The sequence below is a fragment of the Thalassophryne amazonica genome, chromosome 8 (assembly GCF_902500255.1).
Source record: "Thalassophryne amazonica chromosome 8, fThaAma1.1, whole genome shotgun sequence".
Taxonomy (NCBI): domain Eukaryota; kingdom Metazoa; phylum Chordata; class Actinopteri; order Batrachoidiformes; family Batrachoididae; genus Thalassophryne; species Thalassophryne amazonica.
The window spans coordinates 73,577,152-73,594,660 of NC_047110.1; the positions used below are offsets into that span (position 1 = coordinate 73,577,152).

Genomic DNA, 17,509 nt, shown 5'->3' on the forward strand with positions numbered 1-17,509 from the left:
GGTCTGCTTGAGGTTTCTTCCTAAGAGGGAGTTTTTCCTCACCACAGTTGCCTAGTGCTTGCTCTGGGGGTCGGCAGGGTTAATATGGAGTGATTTGGGCCAAGTTTGCTGTGATTTGGCACTTTATACATAACATACTTATACATGAATTGAAATGTAATTGAATATTGAAGTGTATGTCTGTGTTGATATGTAGTGTGTTATGAATTTGTGTATATGTTGTTATGACTGTTATAATTGTTGGACTCATTCTAGCAGGGGTGGGCGTTGATAAGCTTTGCTTCTGCCCACACCCTTTCGGACTCACAGGCTTGTTTATATATCATTCATATTATTGGTATGTTTCTGTTCTTTCGGATTTGTGTGTGTGCCGAATAAATCCATTCATTCATTCATTCATTCATTCATGAATGAATGAATGAATGAGTTATCTGACCATGGGTCCGAAGAAGGCACTGACGGCGGAGGAGGGAGACGATATCAAGAAGTCCCTGGACTTTTTGTCTGAGGAAATCTCTGTGGTTAAAATGCAGCAGAAATCCATTATGGAGCTGGTGGAAGAAGTGAAGGCTCTCCGGATCCAGAATGCCGAGAAAGACCGGCGTCTGGTGTACCTGGAGAACCGTGTTGCGGAGTTGGAACAGTACACAAGGATGAACGACGTTATTATTACAGGAATTCATATTAAACCTCGATCCTACGCACGGGCGGTGTCAGAAGACAGCGGAGGGGAGGCCAAAGAGCAGGAGGCCAGCTCAGTGGAACAACAGGTGGCTGACTTCCTGCAATCTAAAGGTATTCAAATGGACTGTAATAACATTGAAGCGTGCCACCCCCTGCCCAGGAGAGAGGATGGAGACAAGCGAGCAGTTATAATGAGGTTTGTCAACAGAAAACATAAAATGGCATTGTTAAAACAGGGACGGAAACTCAAAGGAACAAACATATTCATCAATGAACATCTGACCAAAAGAAACGCAGACATCGCCAGGAAAGCTCGTTTCTTAAAAAAGCAGGGAAAAATTCAACAGACATGGACATCCAACTGCAAAACATTTATCAAATTGAATGGAACACCAGAACAAGCGAAGGTTATGGTAATCAGGAACATCGAGGAACTGGACAAATACGACCAATAAGGTATGAGGACACAAACACATCATAACACCATGACACAGACCAGAGGAACCTATTCATCTACTACATCATCTACATCTGGAGACAAGAAGGATATAACTCAAAGGATTGCTGATCATGGAAAAGTAGAACTGAGAACATTTAAATACACAGACCACAATGTACTGGACTTGGAGCACGATATAGACCCGGACAATAATTTCTTCTCAAATATCAATGACAGTTGTTGCTATTATACAGATGAACAGTTTAATCGGATCATTAGAACGGATAACAAATTATCAATAATCCATTTCAACAGCAGAAGTCTATATGCAAACTTTAACAACATTAAAGAATATTTAAGTCAGTTTAAAAAAATATTTAACATAATTGCTATATCAGAAACATGGATCAATGAAGATAAAGGAATGGATTTTGAACTGGATGGATATGAATTTAATTGTGTAAACAGAAAGAATAAGAGTGGAGGAGGAGTGGCTGTGTATGTGGATAAGAACATGGATTATAAAATAGTAGACAATATGACAACTGTGATTGATAACTTATTAGAATGTATAACTATTGAAATATGTGAAGAAAAAAGTAAAAATGTATTAGTCAGCTGTATATATAGAGCACCAGGATCTTGTATTGAAGGACCTCGTAGGACCTTAGGGACCTCGTAGTACCATATCACCCCAATAGAGCGCTTCGCTTTCAGATTGCAGGCTTACTTGTAGTTCCTAGGGTTTGTAAGAGTAGAATGGGAGGCAGAGCCTTCAGCTTTCAGGCTCCTCTCCTGTGGAACCAGCTCCCAATTCAGATCAGGGAGACAGACACCCTCTCTACTTTTAAGATTAGGCTTAAAACTTTCCTTTTTGCTAAAGCTTATAGTTAGGGCTGGATCAGGTGACCCTGAACCATCCCTTAGTTATGCTGCTATAGACGTAGACTGCTGGGGGGTTCCCATGATGCACTGTTTCTTTCTCTTTTTGCTCTGTATGCACCACTCTGCATTTAATCATTAGTGATTGATCTCTGCTCCCCTCCACAGCATGTCTTTTTCCTGGTTCTCTCCCTCAGCCCCAACCAGTCCCAGCAGAAGACTGCCCCTCCCTGAGCCTGGTTCTGCTGGAGGTTTCTTCCTGTTAAAAGGGAGTTTTTCCTTCCCACTGTAGCCAAGTGCTTGCTCACAGGGGGTCGTTTTGACCGTTGGGGTTTTACATAATTATTGTATGGCCTTGCCTTACAATATAAAGCGCCTTGGGGCAACTGTTTGTTGTGATTTGGCGCTATATAAAAAAATTGATTGATTGATTGTATGGGAAAAACGTTCTCAAAAACTAATCAAAAAACTGTGTTCATTTGTGGTGACTTAAATATTGATCTGCTCAATCCAAATAAGCATAAAATAACAGATGAATTTATCAGTATAATGTACAGTATGAGTTTATATCCAAAAATCACCAGGCCAAGCAGAATTACATCCCATAGTGCTACCTTAATTGATAATATATTCAGCAATGATATTGAGAATAACACTGTGAGTGGATTATTAATCAATGACATTAGTGATCATCTACCAGTTTTCGTTTATAATAGAAACCATCGGCGGAATCAGCCAGAGGAGAAAATAAAATACAGGTGAGTGCGGACAGAGGAAAACATGAACACACTAAAGAAGGATTTACAGGAGCAAAACTGGGAAAAGGTATACAGTGAAAGTGATGTTGATAGTGCATATGAAACTTTTTTTACAAATATTTACATCATTATATGATAAAAATTGTCCAATTAAACAAGACTACAGAAAACAAAAAATCCAAGCTCGACCATGGATGACGAAAGGGTTACGAAATGCATGTAATAAGAAAAATACACTGTATAGAGAATTCATAAAACTAAAGACTAAAGAGGCAGAAAATAGATATAAGAAATACAAAAATAGATTAACTAATATTATACGGGTATGTAGGAAGGAATATTATAGTAACATATTATATAATAACAAAAACAATATTAAAGGAATATGGGATATATTAAATAGCATTATCAAAAATGGTAATAAAAAACAGAGTTACCCTCAGTATTTCATTGATAATAATGTCAAGAAGGAAAATAAGGATGAGGTAGTCAACGGTTTTAATAATTTTTTTGTAAATATTGGACCAAGCTTGGCAGAAAAAATTCCTGATTCCCAACCTGAGGATTGGGATAATAATCTCATAGAAACAAATCCCTGTTCAATGTTCCTCACAGCAGTGGATGGAAATGAAATTATAGACATTGTGAATAATTGTAAATATAAAACATCTACCGATTTAAATGAAATTGATATGGTGGTGGTAAAACAGGTCATTGAATGGATTGTAGAACCATTAACATACATCTGTAACTTATCATTTCAAACCGGTAAATTTCCCAATCAAATGAAAATAGCTAAGGTTGTGCCGCTGTATAAGACTGGGGATAGACACCACTTCACAAATTATAGACCTGTTTCTTTGCTTCCACAATTTTCCAAATTATTAGAAAAGTTATTCAATAATAGATTAGACAAATTCATAAATAAACATAAATTACTTACTGATAGTCAATATGGATTCAGAGCACATAGTTCAACATCACTTGCATTAATAGAATCAGTTGAGGAGATTACAAACACCATAGACCACAAATTACATTCAGTTGGAATATTTATAGACCTTAAAAAGGCTTTTGATACAATCAATCATGACATATTAATCAATAAACTTGAACAGTATGGGATTAGGGGGTTGGTGTTGCACTGGGTGAGAAGCTACTTAAGTAACAGAAAACAGTTTGTGAAGTTGGGGGAATATACATCATCATGCTTGGACAATGCTTGTGGCGTCCCACAGGGGTCAGTATTGGGTCCAAAACTGTTTCTAATTTATATAAATGATATTGTCAGTGTTTCCAAAATATTAAAATGAGTATTATTTGCAGATGACACAAGCATTTTTTGTTCAGGGGGGGATTTGCAGGAGTTACTGAGGAGGATCAGTATAGAAATGGGAAAATTGAAAATATGGTTTGACAGAAACAAATTATCATTAAACTTAAGTAAAACAAAATACATGTTATTTGGCTATTGTAATACAGACATACAGGTTCAGTTACAAGTCGAGGGGGTAGATATTGAAAGGGTACATGAAAATAAGTTTCTGGGGGTGATAATAGATGATAAGATAAACTGGAAGACTCATATAAAACATATACAAAGTAAACTGTCAAGAAGCATTTCAGTTCTAAACAAAGCAAAACATATTCTGGACCACAACTCACTCCGCATTCTTTACTGCTCACTGGTTTTACCATATTTACAGTACTGTGCAGAGGTATGGGGTAATACTTATAAAGGTACAACACAATCACTATCAGTAATGCAGAAAAGAGCTATAAGAATTATTCATAATACTGGCTATAGAGATCATACAAATCCACTATTTTTACAATCCAAATTCTTAAAATTCACAGACTTGGTTCATTTTCAAACAGTACAAATTGTGTATAAAGCAATAAACAATTTACTTCCAGCAAATATTAAAATATGTTTTTTAACAGATCAGGGGATTACAGTCTGAGGGGGAAATTTAATTTAAAGCATCAGTGGGCACGAACAACATTAAAAGGTTTCTGTATTTCTGTCTGTGGGGTGAGGATGTGGAACAGATTGGGAGTGGGGCTCAAGCAATGTCCAAGCATGAACCAGTTCAAACAGCGGTACAAAAATATGTTTTTTTCTAGGTATAGGGAGGAGGAAGGGTAATGAGGGTTAGGGTGTTTTTGTTTTTTGCTTCGGCTTGTAAATATATAGTATTTTGTATGTAAGTAGGTATGTGTAGGTGTATATTTATGTTTGTGTATATATATGTGTATATATGTGTATATATGTATATGTGTATATATGTGTATGTATATGTGTATGTATGTTGATGTGTATATATATATATATATATATATATATATATATATATATATATATATATATATATATATATATATATATATATATATATTGATATCGGTTTGGGTGTGTAGGAATCTATGTGTATATGTGGCAAAGGGTATTACTGGTTGTGGGGAAGAAGGGGTAGGGATAAATAAGCTGATGCTTCACCCTACCCCTTTTCGGACATGTTGGGTACACAGTAGGAACTTTTTTGTTGTTGTCTTTACTGATCTATCTTGTAATTGTTGTTGTATCAAATGTTCGAAATAAACAGTTTTCATTCATTCATTCATTCATTCATTCATCTTATCATACTTGAGTACTGCTTGAAGTGATCTTATCATACTTGGGTACTGCTTGAAGTGATCTTATCATATTTGAGTACTGCTTGAAGTGATATTATCATATTTGGGTACTGCTTGAAGTGACCATAGCATATCTGAATACTACTTGAAGTAATCTTATCATATTTGAGTACTGCTTGAAGTGATATTATCATACTTGGGTACTGCTTGAAGTAATCTTATCATATTTGAGTACTGCTTGAAGTGATATTATCATACTTGGGTACTGTTTGTAGTGATATTATCATACTTGGGTACTGCTTGAAGTGACCTTAGTGTTGTGAAAGTGTAGTGACACGGACCCACAACAGGGGGCGCAAATGAACGGTCAATAGATGAGCCAAAAGGTAACAATTTAATGTTGTGAAACGTGCACAACGAACATACAGACAATCTCAGAATATAATTACAGTCAAATTACAAAGGTGACGTGTGGGCAGGCTCGAGGATAGAAGACGTCTGTCCTGAGAAGAGCCGGAACCACACGATTTCCGCCCCCACAGAACCTGGTGAATACTGGAGCCGCCAAGTCCCGAATTCCCAGGTGATCACCGTCCCCGACTGTCGGATCTGGTACTGCTGGCGAGAACAAAGACAGTCAAGTGTGGGTGTGTGTACACCCAGTAACAACAACGGTGGGAATTCCACCTCCACCTCTCACTCAATATGTTGCAGCGGTCTCAGATGAAAAGGAGCGCAGTCTTGCACAGCCTCCGCAAAAACGACCGGTTCTCCTGCAAACACTCACAATAACAGATTTATAAATCTCACAAAAAGGCTGAGAGTATTACCTCCAATGAAGTATGATATCTCGGCGATGAGGTGGAGATGACGTCTGGTCTTTATGGAGTGCGATGATGAAGAATGTGTGACAGCTGTCAGGAATTAATGAGTGACAGCTGTCACTCCCGGCTGTGTCCGTGGCGGCAGCGCCCTCTCGTGCCTGAAGCCCGCACGTCAGGCAGGGCGCCCTTTGGTGGTGGGCCAGCAGTACATCCTCTTCTGGCGGCCCACACAACACTTAGCATATCTGAATACTACGTGAAGTGATCTTATCATATTTGAGTTCTGCTTGAAGTGATCTTATCATACTTGAGTACTGCTTGAAGTGATCTTATCATACTTGAGTTCTGCTTGAAGTGACCTTAGCATATCTCAGTACTGCTTGAAGTGATATTATCATATCCGAGTACTGCTTGACATGCTCTTATCATACTTGGGTACTGCTTGAAGTGATCTTATCATACTTGGGTACTACTTGAAGTGATCTTGTCATACTTGAGTACTACTTGAAGTGATCTTATCATACTTGAGTACTGCTTGAAGTGATCTTATCATACTTGAGTTCTGCTTGAAGTGACCTTAGCATATCTCAGTACTGCTTGAAGTGATATTATCATATCCGAGTACTGCTTGACATGCTCTTATCATACTTGGGTACTGCTTGAAGTGATCTTATCATACTTGGGTACTACTTGAAGTGATCTTGTCATACTTGGGTACTGCTTGTAGTGATATTATCATACTTGGGTACTGCTTGAAGTGACCTTAGCATATTTGAATACTACTTGAAGTGATCTTATCATATTTGAGTACTGCTTGAAGTGATCTTATCATATTTGAGTACTGCTTGAAGTGATCTTATCATACTTGGGTACTACTTGAAGTGATCTTGTCATACTTGGGTACTGCTTGTAGTGATATTATCATACTTGGGTACTGCTTGAAGTGACCTTAGCATATCTGAATACTACTTGAAGTGATCTTATCATATTTGAGTACTGCTTGAAGTGATCTTATCATATTTGAGTACTGCTTGAAGTGATCTTATCATACTTGAGTTCTGCTTGAAGTGATCTTATCATACTTGAGTACTGCTTGAAGTGATCTTATCATACTTGAGTACTGCTTGAAGTGATCTTATCATACTTGAGTTCTGCTTGAAGTGACCTTAGCATATCTCAGTACTGCTTGAAGTGATATTATCATATCCGAGTACTGCTTGACATGCTCTTATCATACTTGGGTACTACTTGAAGTGATCTTGTCATACTTGGGTACTGCTTGTAGTGATATTATCATACTTGGGTACTGCTTGAAGTGACCTTAGCATATTTGAATACTACTTGAAGTGATCTTATCATATTTGAGTACTGCTTGAAGTGATCTTATCATATTTGAGTACTGCTTGAAGTGATCTTATCATACTTGGGTACTACTTGAAGTGATCTTGTCATACTTGGGTACTGCTTGTAGTGATATTATCATACTTGGGTACTGCTTGAAGTGACCTTAGCATATCTGAATACTACTTGAAGTGATCTTATCATATTTGAGTACTGCTTGAAGTGATCTTATCATATTTGAGTACTGCTTGAAGTGATCTTATCATACTTGAGTTCTGCTTGAAGTGATCTTATCATACTTGAGTACTACTTGAAGTGATCTTATCATACTTGAGTTCTGCTTGAAGTGACCTTAGCATATCTGAATACTACTTGAAGTGATCTTATCATACTTGGGTACTGCTTGAAGTGATCCGATCATATCTGAGTACTGCTTGAAGTGATATTATCATATCCGAGTACTGCTTGACATGCTCTTATCATACTTGGGTACTGCTTGAAGTGATCTTATCATACTTGAGTACTACTTGAAGTGATCTTGTCATACTTGGGTACTGCTTGTAGTGATATTATCATACTTGGGTACTGCTTGAAGTGACCTTAGCATATCTGAATACTACTTGAAGTGATCTTATCATATTTGAGTACTGCTTGAAGTGATCTTATCATATTTGAGTACTGCTTGAAGTGATCTTATCATACTTGAGTTCTGCTTGAAGTGATCTTATCATACTTGAGTACTGCTTGAAGTGATCTTATCATACTTGAGTACTGCTTGAAGTGATCTTATCATACTTGAGTTCTGCTTGAAGTGACCTTAGCATATCTCAGTACTGCTTGAAGTGATATTATCATATCCGAGTACTGCTTGACATGCTCTTATCATACTTGGGTACTACTTGAAGTGATCTTGTCATACTTGGGTACTGCTTGTAGTGATATTATCATACTTGGGTACTGCTTGAAGTGACCTTAGCATATTTGAATACTACTTGAAGTGATCTTATCATATTTGAGTACTGCTTGAAGTGATCTTATCATATTTGAGTACTGCTTGAAGTGATCTTATCATACTTGGGTACTACTTGAAGTGATCTTGTCATACTTGGGTACTGCTTGTAGTGATATTATCATACTTGGGTACTGCTTGAAGTGACCTTAGCATATCTGAATACTACTTGAAGTGATCTTATCATATTTGAGTACTGCTTGAAGTGATCTTATCATACTTGAGTTCTGCTTGAAGTGATCTTATCATACTTGAGTACTACTTGAAGTGATCTTATCATACTTGAGTTCTGCTTGAAGTGACCTTAGCATATCTGAATACTACTTGAAGTGATCTTATCATACTTGGGTACTGCTTGAAGTGATCCGATCATATCTGAGTACTGCTTGAAGTGATATTATCATATCCGAGTACTGCTTGACATGCTCTTATCATACTTGGGTACTGCTTGAAGTGATCTTATCATACTTGAGTACTACTTGAAGTGATCTTGTCATACTTGGGTACTGCTTGTAGTGATATTATCATACTTGGGTACTGCTTGAAGTGACCTTAGCATATCTGAATACTACTTGAAGTGATCTTATCATATTTGAGTACTGCTTGAAGTGATCTTATCATATTTGAGTACTGCTTGAAGTGATCTTATCATACTTGAGTTCTGCTTGAAGTGATCTTATCATACTTGAGTTCTGCTTGAAGTGACCTTAGCATATCTGAATACTACTTGAAGTGATCTTATCATACTTGGGTACTGCTTGAAGTGATCCTATCATATCTGAGTACTGCTTGAAGTGATATTATCATATCCGAGTACTGCTTGACATGCTCTTATCATACTTGGGTACTGCTTGAAGTGATCTTATCATACTTGGGTACTGCTTGAAGTGATCTTATCATACTTGAGTACTACTTGAAGTGATCTTGTCATACTTGAGTACTGCTTGAAGTGATCTTATCATACTTGAGTACTGCTTGAAGTGATCTTATCATATTAGGAGAAATTGCCCTGTTCAAAATATTTAATAAAGGGACTGCAAACCAGTGTACAATGCTATTGTGGGATTTTGCTTCCTTTTGCTAGCAAAATTAAAAACTCTTGCTTTGGGACTTTGTTTCTCTGACTTTTCTGGACACCTTTAAGAAGATATTCTTAAACAACTGAGCACAGCTAAAACACTTAGTCTCTCATCTGGTGATCATGGACTCTGTCCTGAGTCTCCATGACACCATCACGAAATAAATCACATTTTCATGATGCAGTTTTTTTAACCTAACCCTCTCCCTTTCCCTAAACCTAACCATAACACCCCCCCCCCCCCCCCCCCCAAAGTAGAAGTCTTTAGGCAATCCAGAAGACAGCTACTGGAATTTTGAATGGAACCAGGAGATTTGATCATATAACCTCAGTGGTAACTTCTCTGCATTGGGTTCCTGTCTGTGCAAGGGCAGATTTCAAGGTTCTGCAGTTAACAATTAAGATGCTGAATGCTTGTGCCCCTCATTATCTTGTTGAACATAGTGGGCCTTACATGCCCAACAACCTTAAGACGTTGGGCTGTTGAGTGTCCCCACACTGAAAAAATGTGGAGTGAAAAGTACAGAGAAAATAAAAAGAAAAAGATCCCCACATACAATGTCACAGGGTGTTTAACTGGGTGTGTTCACCCGTTTTGTCAGTAAACATGATTCACAATTCATGAGTAAATTGTACTTCCAAACTATGTCAGATTGAATAAAAAGAAGTGCCCTCCTCATCATAAGTGGACTGCATTTATATAGTGCTTTTTCATCTGAATCAGAAGCTCAAAGCTCTTTACAATAATGCCTCACATTCACCCATTCATACACTGATGTCAGGGTGCTATCATGCACAACAACCAAAAGCATGTGGGGGATGCCCAAGGATCCTCAGTGATTTTCCATTCGGGCAGGGATTGCTTAACCATGAGGCCATCACCTCATCATCTTGCAACATATTACTGAAACACTGCACAGTGACTCCTTCCAGAAGGAAAGCAAAATCGGGGTATACACAAACACATTTCTTGGAGACAGACAATACTCTCAGATGGAAGAACCACATATTCCTGAACTGAGAAATTGGTGGTTCAAATTGTGTTTCACACAATTGATGCCTCACATTTTCAGTCTGTAAGATAAGAACAATTTACTTTATTCAATTCGGCACAATTTTGATCCAGTTTTTATGAACGAGTGACTAACACGTATTGACAAATGCAACTGAATACACTAATTTAAATTTACTTAAAATTTCTTTGTGGAAAGTGTTCAAAGTAAGCCCCTTCGGCTTAAACCTTTTTTCACTTGGGATGACTACTTTATGTTGAGGCTTAAAACATACCTTTCCCCCCATGTTTAATGATAAACTGGTTGTAATATAGTTTAATTTGTCTTTATTAGTTGTGTGAGGAGTGATTGTTTGAATTTTCTGTTAATTTCATTTAAGTTGTAAAGCACTTTGGTCAAGTGCTTTGTAAATAAAAATTATATATATATATATATATATATATATATATTTTTTTTTTTTTTTTTTCAAAAAGGGCACCACGAGTATTAAAAATGGAACATATTTACTATACTTGTATAATTTAAATATTTACCATAATTGTAAAACTAGGTTGTTTTACAAGAATAAAGACTTGATTAATTAATTACTTATGAATATAAATTTGTTGTCTTGGAATAATACATTGGGATGATATTTTGTTTGGTTAAACTGAAAAGTAACTTTTGAAAATTCGAAATTTGTTCTGCTGAAGAAAAACCCCTTAGAGAACAGAATTTATACAGAAACAGGCTTCTGCTGCATCTACACACACATCTGTTGTAGTTTAGCATTAGCTATGTGTGGAAACACTTGTTCTAAAAGATTGTTCTGTACGTGGGTAATAACGTGAAACTGCTTATTTTAACATTAAACATCGTTTTCACAGAGAAATGGAGGTTGGTAGGATCAGCAGTCGGAACAGTAAGTGACTCATTTTGTTTGGTGCACAGTTTGCTAGCACTGTGTGTATGTGTGTTTTAGCTAGCTTAGCCTAAGCTATATCTTGTCATTTTTCATCTTTTCTCATCTCTTACAGCCATAAGAACAGACCTCTCTTTACTACTTGAGTGTCTCAAGTTTCAAATGAAGTGTCCTGATATGCAGAAACAAGCTCTTCTGACCATTCACTCAATTTGTGAAAATAGAGGTAATGTTGCTCCATAAATGGTAAAAACACATTAATCCATTTTGGGAGCCAGAAAGAGGAAATTCTGTTTGTTCTGTATGTCAAACTTTATGTGGACTCAACAAAGCAAGTTGTGTTTAAAAAAAGCAGGACACATTTAGATATAACACGACATGTTTTATAGGTACGGTCGGACATCCGGGTCCCTAATGCACGTGCACATAGCAACGCACATAGTAACCAGCGAGCCGCTGAAAACAAACCGCTGTCGCGTTCATTTCCTACTTGACATCCATCGCGCTCGCAGCTTTCTGCCTCGGGTTTTTCTACTTAATATACACCAGATTTCACACAGAATGCCATGATTGTGTGTTGCAGTTGGCTGTACCAACCACGATAAGTTAAAAGATCAAAAAGTGCATTTTTTTTTCGAACTCCCAAAGCGCCACATTCTGCTTCTCTCCTCATTCTGCTGGGCTCCCAGGAACGCATTCTGTCTTCAGCTGTGAGTTCTCCACTCTCAGGCGTTCCAACTCTTCCTTTTAGGACACCTGTTCCATGTTAACGTAATCATGTGACGTTGGACAAAGCGAGTCCTCATGGTCACTCAAATCAGCAGGAGGCAGGAACTCTCTGGGTGAGGTTACTGCTGTAGCAGGTTCACCAAGAGAGGCAGCTGCAGGAGGTGAGCCCAAATGAAGCTTCCACGTCGCCCCCATTGGCCTGTGGCGTGGCTGGTCGAGACGCTTCACATTTCTGCTTTGGCTGCGGCTGTAGCGTTCAGCGTCCTTTGAAGTACTAGTACTGCTGCACACGATCGTGGCATTCCTTGTGAAAACAGGTGTATATTAAATAGAAAAAACGTGGCAGAATGATGCGAGCGTGATGAATGTCAAGTAGGAAATGAACGTGACAGCGGTTTGTTTTCAGCTGGTTACTATGCGTGTTGCTGTGTGCGCACATCAGGGACCCGGATGTCCAACCGTACCTACGCCATTTGGCATGACCAAATTGGCAGGCCTTTGCGAATAAACAGCAGTAAAGACGACTATATCAACAATGGTTGTGACTGCATGTACAGTTTGTTTTCAGAGGCGACCCAAAGTGGCAGCCGTAACTACGCAGAAGTGACATAGGCCCGACCGTACCTATAGATTTTGGGACGTCCAGTCTTTCCTGCTTTGATCATTTTTGCTTTATTTCAGAGGATAATGTGGACCTGCTAAGAGAAATGGGAGGTGTGATGTTTGTGTATAACCTTTCCAAGTCCAGTATTGTCCACCATGATGTTAAGGAGACTGCTCTCTTCACTCTTGGGACTCTCGCTGAGGCCAATGGTAAGTGTTGTAAATACATACACCTTAGTTTCAATATAAGTATTCCACTTTACTAATGGCAAACCCTGTATGACAATAGTAATCTTTTCTGTATAATTTCCATTTCACATCCAGCCTGCTAATAAAAACTGTGAAGTTCATTCCGAGCTTCCATTGACGTTTCATTGCTTTTTGCAAAGAAGCACTGCAATAGACCGCTGTTACATTGTTTGGTGCACGCGCACTGAGTACTCTGCACGTCGCTCATGTAGAACACCGTGGGGTGCATCCTCCGTGTAAATGCGCAGACATGACTGAATCGATGGATAACACTGCGACAAATGTCCGTAACTTGCCCAAAGAAAGGTGGACAAAGTCTGTTAAACATGTCCCAGATGTGACAATCTGAACAAGAAGACTATATTTAATAGCGAACATTTCCACTGTTAGCTGTTATCCTGTTCACACTCTGCGCACATTTTTGTTATCATTCAATATTACAAGAATAAAAACAGCTTGTGTGAAACTGTATTTAATGTCTTGACTGAAATGTGCTTCGCACAAATGATAGCTTCCATCCATCCATTTTCTTCCGCTTTATCCGGAGTCGGGTCGCGGGGGCAGCAGCTCAAGCAAAGCCGCCCAGACCTCCCGATCCACACACACCTCCCCCAGCTCCTCCGGGGGAACCCCAAGGCGTTCCCAAGCCAGCCGAGAGACGTAGTCCCTCCAGCGTGTCCTGGGTCTTCCCCGGGGCCTCCTCCCAGTGGGACGTGCCGGGAACACCTCTCCAGCAAGGCGTCCAGGGGGCATCCGGAAAAGATGCCCGAGCCACCTCAACTGACTCCTTTCGACGTGGAGGAGCAGCGCACCGACTCCGAGCTCCTCCCGAGTGACCGAGCTCCTCACCCAGCCACCCTGCAAAGGAAACTCATCTCGGCCGCTTGTACTCGCGATCTCATTCTTTCGGTCATGAGCAAAATCTCATGACCATAGCTGAGGATCGGAACATAGATCGATCGGTAAATCGAGAGCTTTGCCCCCCTACTCAGCACGACGGTCCGATACAGCGACTGCATCACTGCAGATGCTGCACCGATCCGTCTATCGATCTCACGCTCCATCCATCCATCCCTCACTCGTGAACAAGACCCAGAGATACTTAAACTCCTCCACTTGAGGCCAAATGAGGACAAATGATAGCTATGTTTGATAATTTAGTATGTTCGATTTAAGTACATAATATAATTGTAAATACGTTAAAAATGCATGGATGACACAAGAAAGTGAAAACACTTCCATTGTGGTCCATTTAATAATCAAATGCCAAAATAGAAGTAAAAATAAAATAATAATGCTAATAATATTGATAGCAATAATAATAGTGTGTATATCATAACAAGAACATGAACAATTTATAAATACATTAAAACAGTAAATTAACATTAAATTTACATAATTAAAAGGAAATGAAAGGGTTGAGTTGACTGTTGAGGTCTAAGTTCTAAGGTTCTATAAACATTCTGGAATCAGATTCCATTCCAACTCATTATAGAAACTTTGCGCAATTTATTAGCACCCTTAAAAAAATGTCAGCTACCAATTTTATAAATCCTACCCAATCTCGCGCCCGTGGATCCCCACGGGTAACACATTAGTTATTATTAATTATCAAAAAGGGACGTTTGTGTCATGTGAAGCAGACCTGACAGTAGCACAAAGAGGAAAATAAAGTATTTTAATCTGACCTGTTATTGCTCCCTTTCATCCAGATCTGTCATCACAGACACACTGTGACACCTGTATCTCCACTGGTGGAGTAGTAATAGCAGTGCCATTATTATTTTTACTACCAGAGTTGCACAGTCACAAGTCTCTTTTTTTCCACTCTATCTTGTACTGTACATATTGGCCGTGTGGCATGTTTCTCTGTTTGCTTGGGAATGATCCAGCACACACGTACCTCATTGTATTTTCAACTGGATATACCAAAGGGACACCCATGTTTTACTTGCATGCAACAGATAGATGGCTATTTTTTCAAGGTGAGGGTGGACCCAAGACATTTCCGTAGTGTGGTGGATGCATTGATGCGTGCTCCCAGACATGACCTGGCCTCTCTAACTAGACTCTATGTAATTAGGTTTATTGCAAATACCAACAGACATCAAGCAACAGTGGCCTTAGTGTTCACCAGAAGTTTGCAATTAACAGTAAGGCTTCATAAATTACATGTAAACAAAAGGCCAGCTTTACTTGTGGCTGCCTGAACAAGCAGATGTCCCACTGTGCCAACATTCCTATTTAAACTAATAATAATTTATATTAATATATTATTAATATTAATATATTATTATTATATTATTAATTAATAATTTTTTAATAATAAGGGCATTTTACAGTCATGTTTTAATGATGAAATTGCATTTCTATAAATTATGTCTTGCAGTGTATTGCAAGAATTCACTGTGCAGAAAGGAGATATTCTCAAACCTTGCTGGTTGCTTGACAACAGAAGAAATCCTGCTGACACAGAAGATTGTGTCTGTCTATTTGCTCACTGTGCTCATAGCCAACAACAGTAAGACTGAAACTCTTGAACTCACATTTGTTAAAGCCGCCATGCCTGTTGTCTTCTTTTTTTTTTTTTTGCTTGTTTTTGTCACTATACATCACATTTTGTTTGCTCAACATTTATGAATTTTATTTTTGTCATTTGCATTGGATGAATTTACTCTGCAGCGTGTTAAGTGTTGTGTTTTTGTTTATTTTTCTCTTACGCAATGTGTCAAGCCAGAACGCGTTCAATATCTTGTCAATTTCATGTGATTTTTGCGCAAATGACTGCAACTCATAAAGCCTCACTCTGTACCATTGGACACATTTGCCTGTATTCATTTCATCCATGAAATTTTAACTAATTCATAAAATGCCATGTTTTGTAATAAGTTAGTAGTGTTGTCTGTCAAAACTCACCTGCTGCAGATTGATCTCATACAGGACAATGATTTAACACAAATGCAGATCGGTACACTTTCACTTTTAGGTTCATATTTCATAAGAAAAAGGCAAATTAACCAGTTTCATTTATGCTTTCAATGTTTCTGTGTGTAATAATGTCTTTGCATCCCTCCAACTGACTGGCTCGCTGTTCTGTCTGATCGTCTTACACACAGAGAGTGGGCTGAGGAGAGGGATACAGTGTGAAGAGAGAGAAACAATCTATGGACATGAGCAGCGCAACTCACGAATTCATTTTCTGTACCTTCTTACTCCAATTAAGGGGGGAGGGGGGTATCAGCGCTGTAGCCTATCCCAGCAGTCATAGGGTATGACGGGGTGCACCCTGGATAGGATGCCAGTCTGTCGCAGGGCCACATATAGACAGACAAACTCATTCACACGCACACCTATGCTCAATTAAAAGTTTCCAATTAACTTAACCTGCATGTCTTTGGATGTGGGAGGAAGCCAGAGCACACGGAGAGAAACGAACACGAGAAGACTACACGGGGAGAACATGCAAACTCCACACACACAGCACAATCACTAGTGTAAAACTAACACTGGTGATTTTACTGTGCAGAAAGGCCCCAGGTGGGAAGCCATCCCACCGCCGCGTGTGTACCGTACACATACGGTTCATACAAATTGAGGTATTGTGACACCCCTAGTATGAACCCAAGACAGTTTTCTTGAGATGTCAGGAGACTGCGAGACTGTGCACATTATGAGTTTGTATACCAATAAATTGTTCACAGTGGCAACGTCCCTTTTAGAACAAAAAATTGCAGTGTATCTTAGATCTTATTATACCCAGAATTTAGTACATAACTTAAAATTTGTATGAGATTTTTGTTGGGCAAACATTTGGGTTTTGTGTTTTGCAGAATTGGGGCAGACATTGGCTCAAACCACTGGATGTCTTGATGTATTAATGGACCTATTCAGGTAAATGTCCTGACTGTGGCAAACATTCTATAATCACATGCAACTGAAAGTTATTCTTACCTATAACTCATGAAAATAAGGATTTTAATCTTAACATATATGCTTGTCCATGTCTTTGCAGGATGACTTTTCCATTGTCCACAGATGGGACTCTCAAAGCAGCTAATGCCACTCAAAACTACCAACTTTGGGCATCTGTGTCTAGTGCTCTCTGTGGGTGTGTCAACAATCCTCAGAATGGTAATGATGCTGCCAATCAGTGCTGTTGATGGTAAAACATTAATTTTCATATTATGAAGCAGTCATAATTCATAGCAGTTTACTTCTAAATGGTTGGTGTCTATTTACCAAGCGGGCCCAGTCCAGCCTATAAGCCAGGGGTGGCCAAGTTCGGTCCTCGAGAGCCACATTCCTGACACTCTTAGTTGTCTCCCTGCTCCAACACACCTGAATCCAATGAAAGACTCGTTA

The 17,509-nt window shown here is 38.8% G+C and overlaps 1 protein-coding gene across 1 annotated transcript in view; it reads left to right on the forward strand.

The window, feature by feature from the left end:
- The first annotated feature begins 11,230 nt into the window (after positions 1–11,230).
- Positions 11,231–17,509, forward strand: part of terb1 (telomere repeat binding bouquet formation protein 1) — a 48,036-nt gene continuing 41,757 nt past the window's right edge. Inside the window, exons 1-6 of the mRNA XM_034175498.1 lie at positions 11,231–11,566; positions 11,682–11,792; positions 12,977–13,108; positions 15,537–15,668; positions 16,978–17,038; positions 17,160–17,278. Of these exons, the coding sequence (XP_034031389.1) occupies positions 11,536–11,566; positions 11,682–11,792; positions 12,977–13,108; positions 15,537–15,668; positions 16,978–17,038; positions 17,160–17,278 (586 nt within the window). The 5' untranslated portion in view covers positions 11,231–11,535. The remainder of the gene's footprint in view (positions 11,567–11,681; positions 11,793–12,976; positions 13,109–15,536; positions 15,669–16,977; positions 17,039–17,159; positions 17,279–17,509) is intronic.